The 20,961-nt window shown below is 34.2% G+C and overlaps 1 protein-coding gene across 2 annotated transcripts; it reads left to right on the forward strand.

The window, feature by feature from the left end:
• Positions 1 to 1,438: 1,438 nt before the first annotated feature.
• On the forward strand, positions 1,439 to 20,418 carry LOC114726321 (elongation factor Ts, mitochondrial). 2 transcript variants are annotated; one of them, XM_028912897.1, is made up of 10 exons: positions 1,439 to 1,449; positions 12,321 to 12,630; positions 12,830 to 13,002; positions 13,443 to 13,532; positions 14,154 to 14,328; positions 14,529 to 14,713; positions 17,317 to 17,442; positions 18,764 to 18,852; positions 19,966 to 20,004; positions 20,061 to 20,418. In XM_028912897.1, exons 2-10 carry the CDS (start codon positions 12,348 to 12,350, stop codon positions 20,068 to 20,070), a joined length of 1,170 nt encoding a protein of 389 aa, XP_028768730.1. In that variant the 5' UTR covers positions 1,439 to 1,449; positions 12,321 to 12,347; the 3' UTR covers positions 20,071 to 20,418. The 2 variants fall into 2 exon arrangements, with proteins under 2 accessions (XP_028768730.1, XP_028768729.1); XM_028912896.1 differs by lacking the exon at positions 1,439 to 1,449 and adding an exon at positions 12,072 to 12,148.
• The last annotated feature ends 543 nt before the right edge of the window (positions 20,419 to 20,961 follow it).

Consider the following 20,961-nt stretch of genomic DNA (forward strand, 5'->3'; position numbering starts at 1 on the left):
CTCAATACTATCATCAAGACAATGAGCAGTCTATTTTGGCCAGCCTTTTTATTACGAGGTCTCAAAAATTGTCTTGAAAGGAGGCATAAATAAAACCATGAGACTGACTTAATATTCCTATAATTCGAGAGAAAATGGAAAAAGAATTAAAATAGGACAAATCTTAGATGCCTCCCTGTCTAATAACTCTACTCCCAATAAGTGCCAAAACAATTGATGTTGCACTAGCTCTTAAGATTGTTTGCGGCAGCACCTAAATTCTCCAAAAATCTAACTCATCTTCCAACTCCTCTATAATGCTATGCAAATCCTGTTGATGGTAGTACCTACAGAGAGATGGCAAATCTGAGTCGTGTCCTATAGACATTATCCTTTAAGAGCTATTCCCCAACTACCGGCAAAGCAAAAAGCGACACTCCCTAAGATTAAGCGGATTCTTCGTATAAGAATAGGGTGAGCAGAGCAGCGAAGGATAAAAGAACTCAGTCATACATAATAACAGAGGATGGAAGAGAGTTGCGCGGAAGTTTAGAGCTCAAGTAATTGTGAACTTTAGTCTTATGCCCCATTTATAAGACGCAGATCACAAGAGAGCATTAGGCACTTAAACCCAATTAAGTTTCAGTTTCAAAATCATTAACTCAATGAGAATTTAGTATTATTAAAGATGTTAGTTACAAATATTGAAGAGGTATAATGGTGATTAAGGAAGTTAATTAATTAAACAAATATTTTTCATAAAGAGCACCTAGTACCGTGTTTGACTCATGCACAGGGGGTAAGGGGAAATTGCCGGATTTGTCTCCGGTGGCCCATTGTGTATGCAAGCCTACTCCTCTTCTTGGCCTATTTGGTAGCCTAAGACCTTTTATTACTTTGACCCCCACAATCCCAAGCAATGTGGGACTCTTGCTTTGACATACCCATACACACTATTTACAACAAATAGAATGATTTCTAATTGATCATGCGACACCTCACTTTATATAACAATAACAACTTATATAGAAGCATTATTAACCATTAAATTTGCCAGAGGAACCAAAAAATTTAAACTTCTTATAACTGTTTCAGGGCATGTTCATTTCTGAGAAGGCAATGGACTTTGGAAAAACATAACTATATGCAGAAAACTCAAAACAATATCATTCCAATTCCAGATGAAATCTATTTCAATGTGCTTTATGAGAAAAATATTGCTGATCTACCCTCCTCATCGGGGCTTCTAATGGCCTTCTCTGCATATGTCCAAACCATCTTAAGCGATTTTCAATTATTTTCTCTTGGATAGGTGCCACATCGCCTCTTGCTCTGATATTTTCATTTCGAATCCTATCTTTTCTTGTATGACCACACATCTATCTCAATATCCTTATTTCTACTACCCCAGCTTTGTGTGCTCTTGTTTTCCCTTTATTGCCCAACATTTATGACCGTACAACATAGCTGGTCTTATAGCAGTCTAATAAAATTTTTCCTTAAGCTTCTCAGGTACCTTCTTATCACAAATAACTCTGGTAGCCTTCCTCCACTTTAACCAGCCAGCTTGTATTCTATGAGAGACGTCTCCATTAATTTTCCCATCCTCATGTATAATGGATCCTAGGTATTTAAACTTTGATACTTGAGGAATGATTTGATCCCCTATCTTCACCTCCAAATCCCTATTGCCTTGCCTCCCCCCAAAATTACAATGCATATATTTTGTTTTGTTCCAACTCAAGCAGAAACTGTCAATTCCAAAGTCGTTCTCCATAACTTTAATCTAATGTTAATCTCTTCTTTTGATTCCGCCATGAGAACTATGTCATCCGCGAAGAGCAGGGACTTAGGGATTCTTTCTTGAATAGGTTTAGTTAGAACATCTAGAAGATCCCTGATGTAGGCCAATCTTAATGGGGAAGTCTTCACCTCTAGGCATTCTTACACTAGTAGTTACCCCCTTAGAATATCTTGTATGGCTTTGATATAAGCAACCCGTACACCTTTCTTTTCCAAAGCCTTCCATATTACTTCTCTTGGCACATGATCATAAACCTTTTCTAGGTCAATAAAAACCATATGTAAATCCCTTCTTTTACTCCTATATCTTTCCATTAACCCTCTTAGTAAATAGATAGCTTCTGATGTGGATCTCATTGGCATAAATCTAAATTGATTTTTCGAAATAGAAGTCTCCAACCTCAACCTATATTCCATCACTTTTTCCCACAACTTCATTATATGACTCATAAGTTTTATCCCTCTGTAGCTTGCACAGTTTTAAGTGTCTCCTTTATTCTTGTAAATAGGAACTAAAATGCTTCTCCTCCAATTATCTGGCATATTCTTAGAGCATAAAATTTCATTAAAAAGCTTGGTTAGCCATATCTTACCCTTATCGCCCAAACATTTTCAAACTTCAATAGGGATACCATCAGGCCCAATGGCTTTACCCTTGTCCATTTTCTTGAGAGCTTCCTTAACCTCTTGGATACGGATCCTGTGGTAAAAAGGCAAATTCTAATCATCTTCGTTAATTAGCAAGTCCTATAAGTCTTGAGTCGCATAATTGCTTCTCTCATTAAACAACTTGCAAAAGTAAGCCTTCTATCTGTCCTTAATATCACCATCAGTAACTAGCACTTTACCATCTTCATCCTTTATACACTTTACTTGGTCCAGATCTCTCTTTTTTCTCCCCTTTTGCTTCGCAATCTTGTCAATATTTCTTTCTCCTGCCATTGTTCCTAACTCTTGATAAAACCTCTCATAAGCTTTAGTACGTGTTTCACTCACTGCTCTTTTCATCTCTTTTTTAGCCAAATGATACTTTTCCCGGTTTTCTACACTATTGCACAAATGTATGGCCTTAAAACAATCTCTTTTCTGTCTGACTTTCTCTTGCACACTCTTATCCCACCACCAAGTCTCCTTATCTCTCTGATCAGGACCTTTGGATTCTCCTAAAATTGCTTTAGCTACCATACGAATCCTTATAGCTATCTCTTCCCACATCATGTTTGCATTTCCCTGCAACTCCCAAATCCATTCCTCAAAAAGGGTCCTTTTGGATAACTCTCGCTTCTCACCCTTTAATTGCCACTAGTTAACCCTGGGTTTTACCACTTAATGGTACTTTTTCCTGGTACTCTTACAACGTACATCAACGATAAGTACTCTATGTTGGGCAGTCACCCCATCTCCAAGAATCACTTTGCAATTAGTACACAATCTTCTATCTGGATTCTTAACCAAAAAGAAATCAATCTGTGATTTTGAGGCACCACTCTTATACGGGATTAAATGCTCCTCTCACTTCTTAAAACAAGTGTTGACAATCGTAAGATTGTATGCAAGGGAAAAGTCGAGAATAGATTGTCCTCTACTATTATGCTCCCCAAAACCAAAACCACCATGAGCCCCGATGAATTGTCCTGCTTCCTTACTGACATGTCCATTAAGATCCCCACTGATAAAAAAATTTTCTTCGAGTAGTATGCTTTGAACCAACCCTTCCCTATCTTCCCAAAACTTGTCTTTAAGGTGTGCCTCTGCCCCAACCTAAGGTGCATTAGCACTAATGATATTGATAATATTCTTTCCAACAACTACTCTTAAAGATATTATTCTATCCTCAAACCTTTTAACCTCTACCACATTTTTTTCATGTTTCATCAACTATGATACCAACACCATTCCTTGCACTCACCTTTTCTGTGTACCAAAGTTTATACTCTCCAAGTTCCTTGGCAACTTCTCTAGTCCATTGGTTTCTTGGAAGCACAAGATATTAATCCTTCTGACCCTCATAGCTCCTACTACCTCCATAGATTTCACATTCAGTGTCCTAATATTCCAAGCTTGGTCTCATGAACTAACTTCTTTAGCTGCCTCCATCCAAGAGAGTGTGGTATCCCTCGCTCATTTAACACTACATCCAGATGACGATGCAGCGGGTCTAACTCACTTCTCACTGTACTCAAGCCATACAGCCTGTTACTTCTGGGCAACAACCTAGCATTAGCATAATTACTTCGTTGATCCATGTTCATGAGATTCGACGGGTTTTTGCGTTGCCTGTCGAGGGCCTAACACAACCCTCCTCCTTTATCTAGGCTTGGGACCGGCTATACAATATAGGCGGAGTTATGTTAGTATAAAAAGATTAAGAAAATTAGTTAACTTAGTTGTTTATATGAAAATATGTGTTGATTTCTCTAAAGTACAACTATGGTTATTTTGCATTAGAAACCACCTATTGATGAATAATTCTTAATATGTGTAAGGAGAGTTTGGAAAAAGAATTATAAATTTGAGGGACAAAGTAGATTAAGTCTTATATTTAAAAAAAAAAAAAAGAACTCCTATACTACTTCTTATATTTAGGATCAGAGATACTATTGTCTAACTAATTATCTTCTTTTCTTTTAAATTAGAGTGTTTTTCTTCCTTTTTTCCTAACATGTGATTGTGAAAACTTTGATGGAAACACATACACACACAGTAGGTGCATATTTTATAATTAAATAGGAGTAGATTTAAAGACATGTTTGATTAAATTTATTAATATTTATGCCTATTGAATTAGTTTTATACATTTTTTCTCATCAATTGATTATAAGATAAAAAAGTAATCTTATTAAAATTTATTCATATACTTTTTTATATTTTACATATCAAATTATTAAAAAAAAATTTTAAGTATATACACCAATAATGAAAAAATTAAAGTTGGAACATTAGCACCTTGGTTATATATATTAGTTTAATAAAAAAACATAATACATATATTAGTAATGTATCATTCATTTAAATTAAATTATTAATTTAGGCTCAAAACCTTTGAAAATGGAAATCTACTAATTATCTTATTTTATTTATTCATGACATAACAATGCATTTAATAATTTAATATGTTAAATATTATATTTAAAAAAATTATAATAATGGGTGATAAAGAAATGGTTAAAAACATGACACTAACTTTCAACGGTGACAATTATAGTCACCACTGAAAGTGACACTCTTGGCGATGACATTTTATAGTCGCCTCTAAAAGTCTAACTTTCAGCGACAACTATTATTGTTGTTGCTGAAAGTTATCACTTTTAGCAACGACTTTAAATAGTTGCTGTTGAAACTTGACTTTCAGTGGTGACTTCCATTGTCACCACTAATAGTCTAACTCTTAGCAGCGACTATGTAAAGTCACCACTGAAAGTTGTTAACAGCGGTGCTAAAAGTAATACTTTTAGCGGTGACTTTTATTGTCATTATAAAAAGTCAAGTTTCAGCGGCAACTTTTTAAAGTCGTCGCCAAAAGTCCTTTTTTTTTTTTAATAATGATTCATCAATATGACTATCACCAAACTCCACAGCCACCAAAATATAAACTACATATGTCCATAAAACCTTCCATTCAAGTTTATACATAGCCACCAAAATAATCAAACTTAGAGAAATATGATCGACAAGTATCTTGGCACCAAATAACAAAATGAAACAAATCCTTTAATTAGCCACAACTTTCTCCTTTCCCTTGGAAGAGCTTGGACCTATTGATGTTGGTAAAATAATGGGGTGAGATTTGGGGAACTCTCAGTGGCAAGGATCACTAGCCACAATATTACCAATGTAAGGTTAAGCATAAACACAAGTTTAGCAACTTTAGCCATGAGAAAGGGAGTATCTTTGTATACACACAAAGAATGGCATAACTCCATCACCCATATAGCCAAGGCATCACCACATAGGGAGGTGCTTCGACATATAACATCTCAAGCTCGAACACGTTCATGACATACAACTTAGCATTCAACCAAAATAAAGCCAATAATAGGATTAAATGAAACTTGCTACTTTTTACCAAAGCTAGCTCTTGATTTCTTTTCTCTTGCTCTCAAAGGCTTCCTTGACAAATTTCAAAACCTAGTATTGCATAACATTAACATGTCAATAGCCAAACATGAAAGTTGCAAGGTAACTTGAAATAATCCCCTATAAGCTTAGTCTCTTAAACTCTAAATCATAAGACCTTAAGTTGGTGTAAGAAAGACATCACTTACCTAAATTGTCTTGTGTAACACCCTAGCTATTAACCCTTTAACACATCAAATAGAAACAATTGGAACCACTTATTAAGTCCTTAAGTTGGAAAAATTCAAATTTCAAAATAAATATTCACAATAATCCTAAAATTTGGCCTAATTTTGAAAAATCATAATTAAATCTAGAAAAATTGAAATGAGGTGGTTCTAAGTTTTATTTGAAGCTTACTAGATGATCTTCAAGATAAAAATACTCTCTAGTTATGAATCATTTGCACTTGTGTCAGGTTTTCATGCAAACATACACTGTTCATATGGTCAATTTTTCATTTTTTCAGAATTTATGCCTAATTTTGGCTAGGCACTACTTTTTGTACAAAACTCTAATTTTAGTGAATTAGCACTTATTTTAAATCTAACAATAAGATCTATTGAACTACTAAGTTTCATGATCAATAAACTTCATGATTTGCTTAAAAGTTTGTGGTTACCAAGTTTGATAGTTTTCAGGATGTTTTTATCCCACTCCCCCCCCCTTTTTTTGAATTTGAACTAATTTCTTAACCACATTAGCCATTGTCTCATATATACTACATCCAAGGATATTTTAGCATTAATTACATCATAGTTAAGTCTTACATCCAAGTTTAGTGTCAAATTACATGTTTTAAAATAGAAAGGTTCAAAGCCATATAATAACATATGTTAACAAGTAATTCTTCAAGACAAGGCCACTTCCTTTCCTTTTCCTTTTGCATTTGCAGCCCTCAGATGGTTTGATTTAAGCATAATGGGAGTAAGATTTCATAGAAATCTTGGTAGTAAAGAACCTTAATTACAAAGCATGTCAAGTTGTATGTCATATATTGCTTCCATGTTATCGATCAATGTACATGCCATGGAAAGGGAGCAAAATATCATACCAATAGGCAACTCAACTATGCACATAGCCAAGGCATAAAATGCAAGGAGTTAAGCACATCATCACATATCTAGTGCTACCACATAATGGCATATGAACAAAGAATAACACAGCAACAAACCATACAAGATAACATCAAATTGTAAGTTCTATGCTACCTTCCCTCAAGCTTGGATTTTTGGTGTCTCATTCTTCCTCTTGATTCTCTTTATATCCTTGTCTAATGCCTATCAATTAAGCATAAGGATACTTCACATTACCACTTAAATCAATATAAAATATTAATTCATACACTTTAACCCATTTTCTTTAGTTTTTTGAGCCATTGCTTCCTCTTTGTTTTTACTAATTTTCTTAGGTCATTCTTACACAATTTTGCATGTAGAATTCATATATTCATTTAGTGTTAACAAAATCCATCTCCTCCCTATCAAACCATGCTTGGCCGAAAGTTATAAGGTTTAGGGGTTCAAAATTGTATTTTCAATTTCAATTCTTCCAAATACTTTTCCTTGGTGTTTCCCTACACAAAATCACATTCTAAACACAATGGAGGTATCAAATCAACTCAAATCAAATCCTAATCCTAATTTTCAGCCTTGGCCGAAACATGCTCTAGTGTTAGGGAGTTGGATTTTTCTTTAAGAATCAAACATAGAGATCAATTTTCCTACTCTTTCCAATCCATTCAACCTTCTCCAATAATTTCAAAATTTTGCAGCAGCATACCAAGGGGAGTTTGTCATCAAAACCCATCCAAAACTTGTTCTAACTATGCCAAATAACTTCCCTAATTGAAGCTTAGGCTTACCTTGACAGAGCTCTTGAATTTTCTTAAGGTTTCTTATTCTTGAACTTGCTTTCTTCCTCTTGCTTTTTAGCAATCTTGGTGACAAAACCTTCCCCCATTAAGTCTCCCAAAATGGTTGGATTGTGTATCTTGAGGGGGTATTTATAGACAAATTTTTGACCCCTACTTTCTCTCTTTTGCCCATGAAAAACTACTAATTCCCTTGCTTATTCGTCACTCCAAAAATCTGCCTCAACTTGATTTTGCCAAGTGTCTTACCAAATGTATGGTTATGATTTAAATGATATGTTAAAACTTATTATTTTAATCTCTCTTTCAACAACAAAACACACAATTTCCTCCATGTCCTATATACCAAAATGGCACCATATAGCAAACAAAAAAAGGGGAGAAATTGCCTCCCCATAGATTATTAACATTCCCCTGTTCAAGTGTCCTATATCGGATGAATTTTTCCTGAATCCTGTATGATCCAGTGCTTCCAAAAATTTGTCTCTCTGCACCAAAACCTTCCTTTTAGTATAGGGATGTTCCATGATTTTTCTTAGATTTAAACTTTTCCTACAATTTTTTTATATTCAGATTTTTCCTGAAATTGGTGTTTTACCGACAAGAATTCAGCTTTAAAATATCTTAAAATTAACCTCTTCACTTTCTGAGGTTGGGAATAATTTTATAATCTATAATAGCCCTTCAAATAATTTTTTCATATTTTTTCAAAATCATGGAGGCCTCTAGCTATTTTAAATAATTAATTTTGGCTACCTTTACATTGTTTAACCAAAAAAATCCTAAAATACAGAAAATTACGTATTAATTTATTTTTATTCTTTTAACATTTTCAAAATCTCAAATACTATTCTAGAACCTCTATTCTATTTTCTATGATTTTTCAGGAATTTTTTTAGAATTTTAGGCTTAATTTCCCATGCTGCCCTGTCTTGACTGGATATTTTGAAAATAACAGTTCAGTCCTTGTTTAATTTCAGTTCAAAAGTTGTTACGTCTATTTGTCTACTATACTGCCTGACCCTTGGTCTATTTTATATTCTCTATTTTTAGAGTTAAAATTAACAGGATGTGACATCTTGCACCTTGCCTTTTTCTCTCTTCAAATTTTAGTTTCCCATTTTCTCATTCACCCTTGGCTGAAAATGCCACAAGGTTAGGAGGAAGAGAGGTATTTGTAATAGGTAAGCTTACACAAATCCTTAAACTTGCCTAAAATTATCATGATGATGTGTCAAGCCAAGAAGTTCTCCTAAAATGCTCCTAAAAAGCTTAAGATTAAGGTAAGGTAGGATAATGGAAAAAGAATATTTAGTTTGACTTTAAGTTGATTTTGGTGATGCCACGTGAAGGAAATCCCATCAAAACTTGATTTTGTGTCACTTCATCAAATACATGGTCTTGAAGAGTTATTCCTCCAATCTTAGCTAATGAGTAATGCCATTTTGGAGAGGAAAAAGAGGGAACAAGTTTAAGATTTAAATCTCCCATATGCATATAATATGCGACTTGTCATATAGCCCACAATTTTGGCTCTTATATTGTTATTTCCCTCTTTTCATGACCTAAAACCTTCACATCATCACTCAATAAGGTATGGGAGGTTCATTAAATGGCTGACATAATAGGGAATTAGTGCTTCATAAGAGGGGATAGATCTTGATCAACATCAGGTTTGTGTCTTGTCACATTTAGTCACTTATTTTCAAGGTAAAAGAAACCAGATCAGATTGGCCAATTCAACCACAAAATCAGAGAATTGATCTCCAGTCTAGTTAGGATTGCTTGTTGAATAGAGATGAAATGAACTGGTGACAAATCAGTTCAACCAGTAAAAACTGGTGTTAAATCAGGTAACCACCGGTTAGGTTGGGTTACTCGGTTTAAATTTTTTGCCTCCTAAAAATGAACAAAGTGGAAAAGGAGAAGAAGGTTTACGGAGAATAGAAGAAGAAGGGAGAGGAAGAGAAAAAAATAGAGAGAGAAATGCCAAACAAACCTTACTATGAGAGAGAACTCCTGAATATGCTAAAAAATAAGTGAAGAAGCATTTTAGTGTGGAAATTAAAAAGCATGGAAGAAGGATAAGAAGATGATTCAAGGCTTCACCATGGGACTAATTTGTTGTTAAAGCTCTGCGAGGAAAATTAAGAGAGAGAGAGAGAGGAGAAAGAGCAGACTGAAATACAATAGAAGAACATGTGAGGGTAAAAGATTTAAATTAAAAATTAGAAAGAGAAAAGGCATTAATAATACTAGAGACTATGAGAAAATGTGTCATAGTCTTGTAGACCTGAAGTCCATCACCGTCCCATCATAGTTTTATTTATCAATTAATTATATATATCTAAATTTTATTTATTAAATTGCTATTATTAACGCCGGTCTAACCCCGATTTGACTCACTAATCTTTAACTCACTTTCTTAACTGGTTTAATAACTGGTCTGGTTTTTTGTTCATAGTTTATTTTCACAACTTTTTCCAAAAACTCTTTTTGGTCCAGATCTGTATTTCCAATTTTGCTCATGGAGTCCAAAATATTCTCCTCCATGTCAGATTAGTCCACAAAAATTTTCAAGCCCAAACTTCGCCCACATATTTTTTTCCCCTTAATTTTTCAAGAAGAAGCCCACCTTAGGTGAAATTCCACAATAATTATTTCTAAATATAAATGCCTCATATCTTGATCGCCAAATCAATTTTATAAGTTGAATCCCACTCTAAAATAATTATTCCACATTTTTCTAAATTTTTGGAGATCTTCTAATATTCTAAATAATTAAATCTAAATAAATATCCCTCTAAGTCCATAAATCCAAAAAAATTAATTAAAAATTAATTTTAGGGGTATCTTTTTTAATCCTCAAAAGGGACTCTCCACCTCATTTTTATTTTCTGAAAATTCTATAAAATTTGGGATATATTTTTCAAAATTACCCTTTTTCCCCAAAACTTTTTGTAATTACAATTCGCCACTGGTGGGTGCAGCCCCACAAATTATCCTCTTTGGGTCTCCAAACATTCACTTGGGTCGATTTTACATATTATAACTAAAGTAGATGAAACTATTTCTATATGAAATGTTCTGATTCTACACCCTAATGCAAAGTAACATTAGAATTCACAATTTCGAAGCTTAACCCATCATTTTTTATTAAACACAACAACTTACAACTCAAAACCAAAATACAATAGTGGAAGGCGAATGTAAACTCTGACTAACAAATACTACCTCCGTTCCTAATTATAAGAGCCAGTTGACTAATTTAAGGAGATTAAGAAAGTAAATTAAATTAGTTATTTATAATAAATAGGTATTATTTTTCCTAAAATATTATTACTAATCAATTTTATTGGTTAGAACTATTATTATTAAAGAGACTACTTTGGGAAAAAAATACATAAATATGAGAGACAACGTAAATTGAGGTCTTATAATTAGGACCAAAATAAAAATCAAACGAGGTCTTATATTAAAGATCGGAAGTAGTATATAATAATCAGCAAAAGATTTAGCCCATCAGTATCCTCTAAAATTACCTGATGTTCCAGACCTACACTACTGAAGAACTTAACCTGGCTTTTTCCTTGTGGAATAGGGTAAGATTAAATATGCGGAAAAAACATATCCACAAACTAAACTTTCATCAGATTTTCGTTCATCACTACTAAAAGATCTTCACATTAGGACAAAACCAAGCGGCAAAAGGCAGGACCGTGAGGGAGGCAAGCAATGAAATGGGAAGCAAGAGTAGGAAGCAGAGCGCGCGGAGGTGAGAGACAATAGTGAGGCATCTTGAACAGTGATGGAATGGGACTGGAGCTTTTGGTGTTGAAAAAGAATGCTTGGTTGAAGTCGGAAAGGTTATATAGATCTAGTGGATATTTGAAGGAAAAGGAGAGGGTATAGTGCAGAGACGATTGGCAAAGACAAAGAAAGAGATAAGGATCGCGAATAAGGAGAAGGAGGTCAACGGTGGTGGCAAAAGAACGCTGGAGGCAATATTATGAGGAGAGCTTGCAACAAAAGGGTAAGGGATAAAGAGATCAAATCCTTCTATAGTCGTTTTTTAATCTAAGGACAACTTGATAATTTCACGTATAGAGCCTCTCACACTCAAGTTTCTCGGAACGTCTTATTAATTTGAAGTTTTTAAGAAAGGAAACCCTTTTTCATATTAGTAGAAACATTTACCCTACTTAAAAAAAGAAAAAGAAAAAAAGAGACATTTACCCTTAAACCTCGCGCGCGGGTCGGGTCATGCTAAACCCCTTTCCGGTATCTTTCATTGCGAGCTCACAAATCTTGCTTCGAAATTCGGGTCTTCTCTTACGGCCTTCGCCTACTCCATTGAAGCAGCTTCAGCTCAGCTCTGTAAGTTTGTAGCTTCTGATTTGAGCTTCATTACGGTTACTTTTCATCCGATTATTCTCCTGTTCATCTCCCGAGAGACGAAGATAAAAGTGTCAGAATGGAGTTGCTTTTATTTGAACATTTTCATGTTCAACTTTTTTTAGGTTTTAATAACAAAGTAATGATTCTTTAGGTTGAAGATTATTGGTTGTCTGTTGTTATGGCTTTCTCTGGAGGTGCAAGACGGCTTTGTATAAAGCTTTCACTGGTTAACAGTAGTGGTTATGGGCGGCATTTTACTACTTCGACCTGCAAAAGAGCTTCGTCTGAAACATCATTTATTTCTGGCGACGCCAATTCGCAATTGGGTATAGGAATTTTTCTCAGAAGGTTCAGCATCGCTGCTTCAGACCAAACGAATCTTATAAAGCAACTGAGAGAAAGAACAAGTGCTCCTATCAAAGACGTTAAAGCAGCTCTAGTTGATTCCAATTGGGACATCGGTAATGGACTCCCCCTCAGACCTTTACATATTATTTGTGCTGCTTTTCGCTCTTATTAATGAGTCGTTGCCAAGTTTCATGGCTTGAAATTTTGATTTATTTTTGGCTCCAAGTGGGAGTCGAAGATCATTTATCGTATTGAGCCAAAGATTATTGGATGTAGCTTGTAAAATTGAAAATTGACAACTTGAAAATGCAGAACTGGCTCAGAAGGAACTGAGGAAGAGGGGAAAGGTTCTCGCTTCAAAAAAGTCCTCTCGAACTGCTGCAGAAGGTTTGCTTGCCCTGGCCCAAAATGAGAACAAGACTGCTGTTATTGAACTTAACTGCGAAACTGACTTTGTTGCTAGAAACGAGATCTTTCAGTTCTTGGTTAGTTTTTTTTGGCCTGATGTTCTTGTTTAGTTAAGCTATGTCCTATTTGTGTTCAAATATATGAATAGTGAACAAACTCGCTATGAGCTCTTCTCTTGTATTACCTTCATTCATTAATATAAGAGTTAGTTAACTAATTTGAGTAAATTAGTTAAATTAGTTATTTGTAATAAATCGACGTTATCTTCCCTAAAATACTCTTGCTAATTAAGTGTTATTTGATGAAACATTTAACATATACAACTACTGCAAGAATTACTTTGGGAAAAATGGATAAATATGAGAGAAAAAATAGATTGGGGTTTTATATTGAGGACCAATTTAAAAGTCAAATTAGCTTTTATATTAAAGATCAGAGGTAGTATATTCTTTCTATTCCCCATTATAGAGTTCTTCCTGTATTTGCTTGTAATTTTGCAATCTTGTCATCTTTGTAGGCATTGTCTTTGGCAAAGCAAGCTTTGTTGGTTGAAAATGCTTCTCAGCGGGCTTCTTGTGGCTTTCAAGTTGGACCAGAATCTTTGGAGGTAAATTGATTGATATTTTCCTCAGCTTACGCCAATAGTGATTCTAATGTTGATCCCATGCTTATAGGACTTCTTCCTAGGTCTTTATCTTCTATCTCATTCACATCTTATTTTGAGAATAATGTGCACATACATGCACGAATTTGTGCGTCTGTAGAGAGATCAATTGACACCAGAGTCGGATGTGAGACTTTTCAACCTTTTCAGAATTAACCATAGGATGTGATTATCATTGATTCAGCTAGAAGTAATTACTTTGTGAATCTTTCTTGTCAAAATTTATTAAAATATTATATTTTGAAGCTTATAAACAAATAGCTTGAAGCTTTTGTATTTGAAATATATTTTGTTCATTAATTTCTAGATTATAACTGATGGTGTATATAATAATTTTGGATACATATTAAATTTTGTGAGGATGATTTTCATGATGAGAAGAATTAATTTAATGTGGGTTTTGCTATACATTTATTCTATATATATCTATAAATAATTATTTTGATTGGCCCTATAAAGAGTAAATTAGTTTATTGTAAGATGACATGTTTTCTTTCATGTCTTTCTACATCTCTAGTAAAATGAATTTGTTGTAGATCTGTATTTATGTCATGGTTTCACCAGAACATGGTGTTGCATCTTGAGCATCCAAAGATCAGTGGAGAGACAACTGTTCAAGGTGCAATCACTGAAGTGGCTGCAATAATGGGAGAGAATGTAAAACTTAGAAGAGGCTTTGTGATGTCAACACCATCTCAGGGTGTTATATCTACATACCTCCATACCAGTCCCCAACCATGTGAGTTAACTTTAATTGAGTTATTTTGTTTTATTTATGCATTTATCAGCACACTGCTACAGCCCATACACTGAAACAATAGTCGTGAAATTAACCATTACTATTTTCTGCTACAAAATCTTGTTTCAAGTGGCTAATTCTTTGCAATTCCCAGAATCTTATGAAGCTAAGGATCTTGACTTGCTTTCTGCTAACAATAGGTTTGGGTCGCATTGCTGGAATTTTGTCTCTTGAAGTAGGTGATATTAAAACTCAACTGGATGCAATTCAGCGGGTAGGATCAGAATTGGCCATGCATGTAGTGGCAGCAAAACCATTATTCCTATCAAAGGAACTTGTTTCTTCTGAAGCATTAGAGAATGAGCGTGAAATTCTTAAATCTCAGGTACTCTGTCATTTCTATGAGTTATGTTTGAGAACTTGGGTACATGCTCAACATATTAAATAAGTTGCTGAAACAAATTTAGATAAATATTTTCATCTATTTGTTAATTTTTTATTTATCCTCAAGCTTTCAGACTAAATTAAGCATAATTGTTGCATAAATAAGCCTGGGCTTGGGTTCTTACGTTTAGACAGTACTCTGAATATCCATTATTCATTCAAATTATTATAAAATTTGTGGTTATGTGAATGAGCCTTGCTCGGCTATGAATTGTTCTGTCCTACTTTAAATTTCGTGTCTCTTTTATTGTAATTACTTCGATGCAGCTGACCTTATACTAACTTCACCAAGAAGTCCTTGTTTCGTTTGGGGGAAGGCAGTTCAAGGGGAAGACGAATCAGTTAACATGGCTTGGGTGATTTGAGCTGGCTTATTATTTGCTGTGGGTGCTTCGTGCCTTGAACCTTACAGTTTGGTTTTGGTCTGGTTCACTTTCCTCCTTTGTGATATTTAACTGAACCTAGTAGCTAATTCCAATTTCTAACAATTAAACCAAAGCACCTGAAGTATTGGTATGAATTCACAGAAAGCATGTCATGTCAAAAATAAAGTTTTAATAAGTCTCTTTAACTCAGACCTAGTGGACCGACCACTAGAATAATAAGTCCCCTTTTCATGGTTGTCATACTTGTGAATCTGAGTTAACTTGTGAGTTTTGAGCGAGCTCATGGCAAGCTTGTAAAGTCAGCTTGTAAGCTCATGTTATAAACTCTGAAAGAGTTTGCAGCTATTATTTACGAGCTAATAAAAGTTATTCAGTATGACTCAGAAGGCATAAACTCTTTATAAAATGAAAAAATAATCATTAATATGATCATATCACTTGTGCAGGCAATAGGTTCAGAACCAAGAATATCAAATCCTTAATACTCTATGGCTGGACGGCTAAAGATTTATTTACATTGAGATAATAAATGATACTACCTCTGGTCCTTAATATAAGACCTTATTTGACTTTCATTTTGGTCCTAAATATAAGACCCAATCCACTTTGTCTCTAATATTTATACATTTTTTCCCAAAAAAGTCCTTCTAACAATAATAGTTTTAACTAATACGTTTGATTAGCAAGGATATTTTAGAAAAAAACAACACATATTCATTACAAATAACTAACTTATTTTCTTAATCTCTTCATATTAGTCAACTAACTCTTATAATTAGGACCGGACGTAGTAATAGTCATCAATGGTTTTAGTTTTCTTTTCATCATGGTCCCTTTTTTTTTTTTTTTTGGTGAACCTTTTCATCATGGTCTTTAATTCTATTCAGTCTTGTATCTTTCATGTCCTTGCTCTGCATTGCAAGCATATTCATGCAGTTTTTGGGGTAACATCTCTTGCCCCTGAAAATATGCACCCCCTCCGGTCCCTATTATAAGGCAGTTTTTAGAAGTAAGTGGTCATTATTATGAGTCCCCAAATAGGATATTAGTTACATTTTCTCAAAATGATCCCTATTTAAAGTTTGATGCAATTTTTTGCCTTTCAAGATGTAATTCATGGTTTTAAAGATGATTAAATTTGAGAAATTTTTCATTTTCAAGCAAATTTAATGACTTAACCGCCTCACCTCTCTGGAGAGGTTGTTGGAGGTTCTTTATAATAGGGATCAGAGGGAGTTAATAAAATCGGTGGAACTTGGCTTTCAGCAGCTGGACTTAAGTTGAGAAGTGAAATCTTGGGAAATCTAAACTATATTCTGGGAGAGAGGGAATGATGAATATGACAGAAACCTTATTGATTCTATCATATATTGATACTGTTCGGCTTCAACAACCTATTTATGGAGAAAGTTTAGGAGGAATAACCTGAATAGTTTATCATAATCACTGCTAAACATAATATGACCACTCAGTCTAATCAAAATTTCAGAATGACATTCCTTGGTGAGCAAATCAGTGATTGATTGCAGTAGTGAACGTTATTGTACCATGATGAATAGCTGAGCAAATCAGTCCATAGTTCTTTGGATTGAGTGGGCAAAAATTTTATTCTTCAATCTGAGTCGCCCATCTGCAGAACAAATAATAAATAGTTAAGTAAACATGTGTGCTAAATGTCTCTCTCAGATAGATTTCTAACAAGTTGGAGTGCCAATTAATGGGTTATAGTCCTAACTCCTAATTAGTGAAGCGAAAGGAGCAAGGACTCAAGAACTTCAATTCATACAGTATAATAACTTTCAGTTAATGATAAAAACTAGTTTATAGGAGAAGCAGAAACAATTGGTGCAGTTGTCACTTCAACTGAGGCTTATAACAAATCTGAGTAGAATATTGTTACTCAATTCAATTCTAAAGCTTCAATTGAATATCTAATAAAATTTCTTGAATATCAAGTTTGCCTAGAATTTTTGTGTTCAGAACTCAAGGTAAAGTTTTCAGCAAATTCTGCTCATGGCATTCTTCTTTAGGTATTTGATGCAATCTGTGATATATTTATCCAATTTTTGGCTTTCTAAATTTTGACATGTCACTTTCTTTACCCTATTTCAAAACATCTGTGTTCAAATTTTATCGGGTTAGGCCTTTAACATTTCAGGCTGAAGCCTCTGGGAAGCCTCAGATTGCCATAGACAAGATGGTAGAAGGACGTTTGCGTAAATATTTTGAGGAAGTTGTGCTTCTGGAGCAGAAGTTTATCATAAATGATGCTATGAATGTAAAGGTATGCAAGGTTCCACTGAATCAAGTCTCTTTAATAAGTGAAAAGGTTAATATTATGATGACAATAATTTATTGTTCAGTATAATGATTTTGATTGGTGAAAGAAAGAAATTCTCTACACATGTGGGTGGGCCAGAAAAGTCAGTCTGCTCCCTTATATAATAAATTAATGAGGGAAAGATGCCGTTAGACTCTGGTAATAAGCATTTGGCCAAAATGTAAAGAACTCTTTTCAAGTTAGTGGGTTATGCAATTTACTCCCTTCAACTTTAAAAGTCTTACCAAAGGCCCAAACTTTCAGTTTTATCCTTCTGCTCACTTTCCCTCTGCCAACTTTTAAAGCCAAATAGCCACATGAAGACTTTTCTTATAGCCACATGATGAGTTTTCTTTGTATGTTGGCCTAGTCATTTGCATTTTAGCTGCAGGTATCTCTCATTCATAGTCAAAGTATGGCATTAGGGGATTAAATGGTGATTTCTATAATTCAAGTTGTTTGCAGTGTGGTACTATTGTTGCTAAGTGTTGGGAGAAAATATTGCTGTAGCTTTGTAATAAGGTTTTGAAACACGAAGAAAACTTATGCTGGAAGATTCTGATTAGTTTTGTTTTTCAGGGATTTGCATAGCCTAGATCAAGGGATCTTGCCAAAGATTTTCTGCAATATGCATAGTAATTTTAGTCATGATTGATTATTGATTTTTGTAGCTATTACGAAACTCTGATGAGAAGAATTTGGATTAAAGTTAGCATACCAGTCTTAAAATAGGTATATTGTATGTTTCTGGTGGATGCAAAAATTCTTAATAATGATATACTGACATCAATATCAATACCAAGTTTTCAGTGCTAGAGGTTGATGTAACAACTGAAAACGCTCTACTTATTTCCCATCCTCCACTAACTGATGTGCATTCTCGTGTCGCACATTCTTTGCCAAAGTTAGTTGCTGCCCTCCATTCTTTGCAATAGAGGGTGGAGTTTGGGAATTTAGTTTCCAGTAATTTAAGAGTGATCTCATTGAATATCTTTACAAGTGTTTAACGCAAATAATGGTGATCTGTTTTGTGTGCAGTGCTAGTAAGCATTTTGTTTGATTCAAGAGTTATTATTTGCAAGATAGAGAGTTTCTTATTAGCATTCCAGACCAGACCTGACACTTATTTTGTTGGAAGCATGTTGGGTAGAATTATCTACGTCTTTCCATATATGGTTCACTCTGTTTGAAATGCTTAGGATACATATCATATGAGAAGCATCTATCAAGAGAGGAAAACAATTTGAGCATTTGTTATTTTTTGTTTGGTCGGGTCCCTCTGCAGGCGGTGCTGGATAACCTATCCAAAGAAGTGGGTTCGTCTGTGAAGATTGGAAGCTTTTTCAGAATGGAAGTTGGAGAAGGAGTTGGAAGGTATTATCCGTACCTCCTATGGCCCTTTAATTTCCCTGTGATATATTTTAGTTTTGTACTTTTATAGAAGGAAATGCAATATCATATGGTTTAGTAATATATTTCAATCAACTCTTATCAATGGCGTGCGGTGCACTGTTGTAAGTAGTCTTCTATAGCCTTGTGTGATGCACTGCATTTCACATTGCAACATTAAAGCCTCACACATAATCACCATGATTCAAAATAGTAATGAATATGGAGTATGAGGTGATCAACTCAATACATAACTCATACGGCCTTGGCCAAGCACAAAGTATATCAAGAATACAATACTATATCAACTTTTACCAGATATGTATAATATGGAATACTTGCTTGAAACCATATCTAAAGTTTAAAGCAATGTAGAATGACCCAATCATTCTGTCCATGTTGGTATTGACTCAAGGTCTGTTTAAACAAATACCGTCGCCACACGACATTCATTTTTCCTCTTGGATAGCAAGATGCAGACACTTGTGCCTTTGCATCTGAATTAAATTCTTAATTAGTGTGATATTTTTCATACCATGTTTTTCTTCCTCCTCATTCCTGAATGACAAAATTGTTTTGTCCAAGTGTGATATTTTTCATACCATGTTTTTCTTCCCCCTCATTCCTGAATGACAAAATCGTTTTGTCGAAGATTTTTCTTTCCTACCTCCCTTGAATGCCCTATCTCCTCTCTTTTTTATAACATCTAATTAACCAAATTGCATGGTTTAATAAATGTGTTAACATTAGTTAAATGTAACAAACATAAAAATTGTACTCTTCCAGTCCTAAATTGGTAAAAGAAGAGGGTAAATGAGAGAGGGAAATAGTTGGGGGGGGGGGGAAGAGAATGTATGGGGAAAAGATAATGCAATTAATTAAGGATAAAATTGGTAAAAATATATCTAATGTTCAGACAACCCCAAATTGGATCTTATAAAAAAGACTGGACCAATTCAAAAATTTGGATCTTAAAAAGGACTGGAGCAAGTGATTTTCTGGATCAAGGCCTCTGGGTTTTAAAATATCAAGTGACTTCATTAGCTTACTTTTGCTGAGTTTTATCCTCTAATTTCACTCACCTCCCTCAATTTCCAGGGAAGAAGCAGATGCATCCGAACCTGTTGCTCATGCTGTGTAATTTTTCTAGGCTAGTTAGTGGATGAAATTTCTCAGTTCTCAGAAAAGTTCAGGTTCATTTGAAGGCTTTTGCTCCAAACTTCTCATTTAAGACTTTGGTTATAATCATCACCCGGGAAAGTTGAGGTACAGAATTCTGTTTTAAATTTTGCTGCATAATGGAGGACGCCACTGCTTTTCTTAGGAATCACGATGGTTTCCCTTGTATTTTTTCTGAGAAGCCTCAGTAGAAAGCTGGTAGTTCATAGGAAAGTTTGTTTGCAGTGCTGACGTTGATTAGATAACGTTGGCTCAGCACTTCAGCTACTTTTTAAAATCAATGAAATAAAATGATTATATCTAAAAAACAGTGTGCGCCTCCGTTTATCTTCAATTGAAGGGATATGTCTGTTCAATTATTTGATGCCAAAACACAATCCTATGAAAAAAATATATATATATATTTCAAGGTGTTTGAATTAGTGGTGTCAGAACTGAATTTTTTTCAAACTAACTGTTCCAAACTCAAGTTACCATGTAATGTGTTTTATGTCTAGATTAGTTTTTGTAAAATAATTAATTTAACAAGTTGAAACATGTTTGGAGGATAATGGAAAACAAATTTAGATGTAAAATGGTTGAAAAAAACATGAATTTTATCAAATGATATATATATATATATATATATATAGGGTTATGATGTATCTAGCATTTTAAAATATTTTTTGATGCGTTCAACACTTTAAAGTATTTTTCAAGTGAGTTCTGTACTTTCAATTTTTTTTTTACCTTAGTAACAGGATGCATCCATAAAAAAAAAAAAAAATACTTTGAAGTATTTTTCAAGTGAGTTCTGTACTTTCAAATTTTTTTTACCTTAGTGTTGGATGCATTCATAAAAACAAAATACTTTAGAGTGTTAGATTCATAAAAAAATATTTTACGGTATTAGATGCATTTGAAAAAAATACTTCA

The sequence above is a fragment of the Neltuma alba genome, unplaced genomic scaffold (assembly GCF_004799145.2).
Source record: "Neltuma alba isolate B1F8T4 unplaced genomic scaffold, ASM479914v2 tig00012369_pilon, whole genome shotgun sequence".
In the NCBI taxonomy this organism is placed as follows: Eukaryota; Viridiplantae; Streptophyta; class Magnoliopsida; order Fabales; family Fabaceae; genus Neltuma; species Neltuma alba.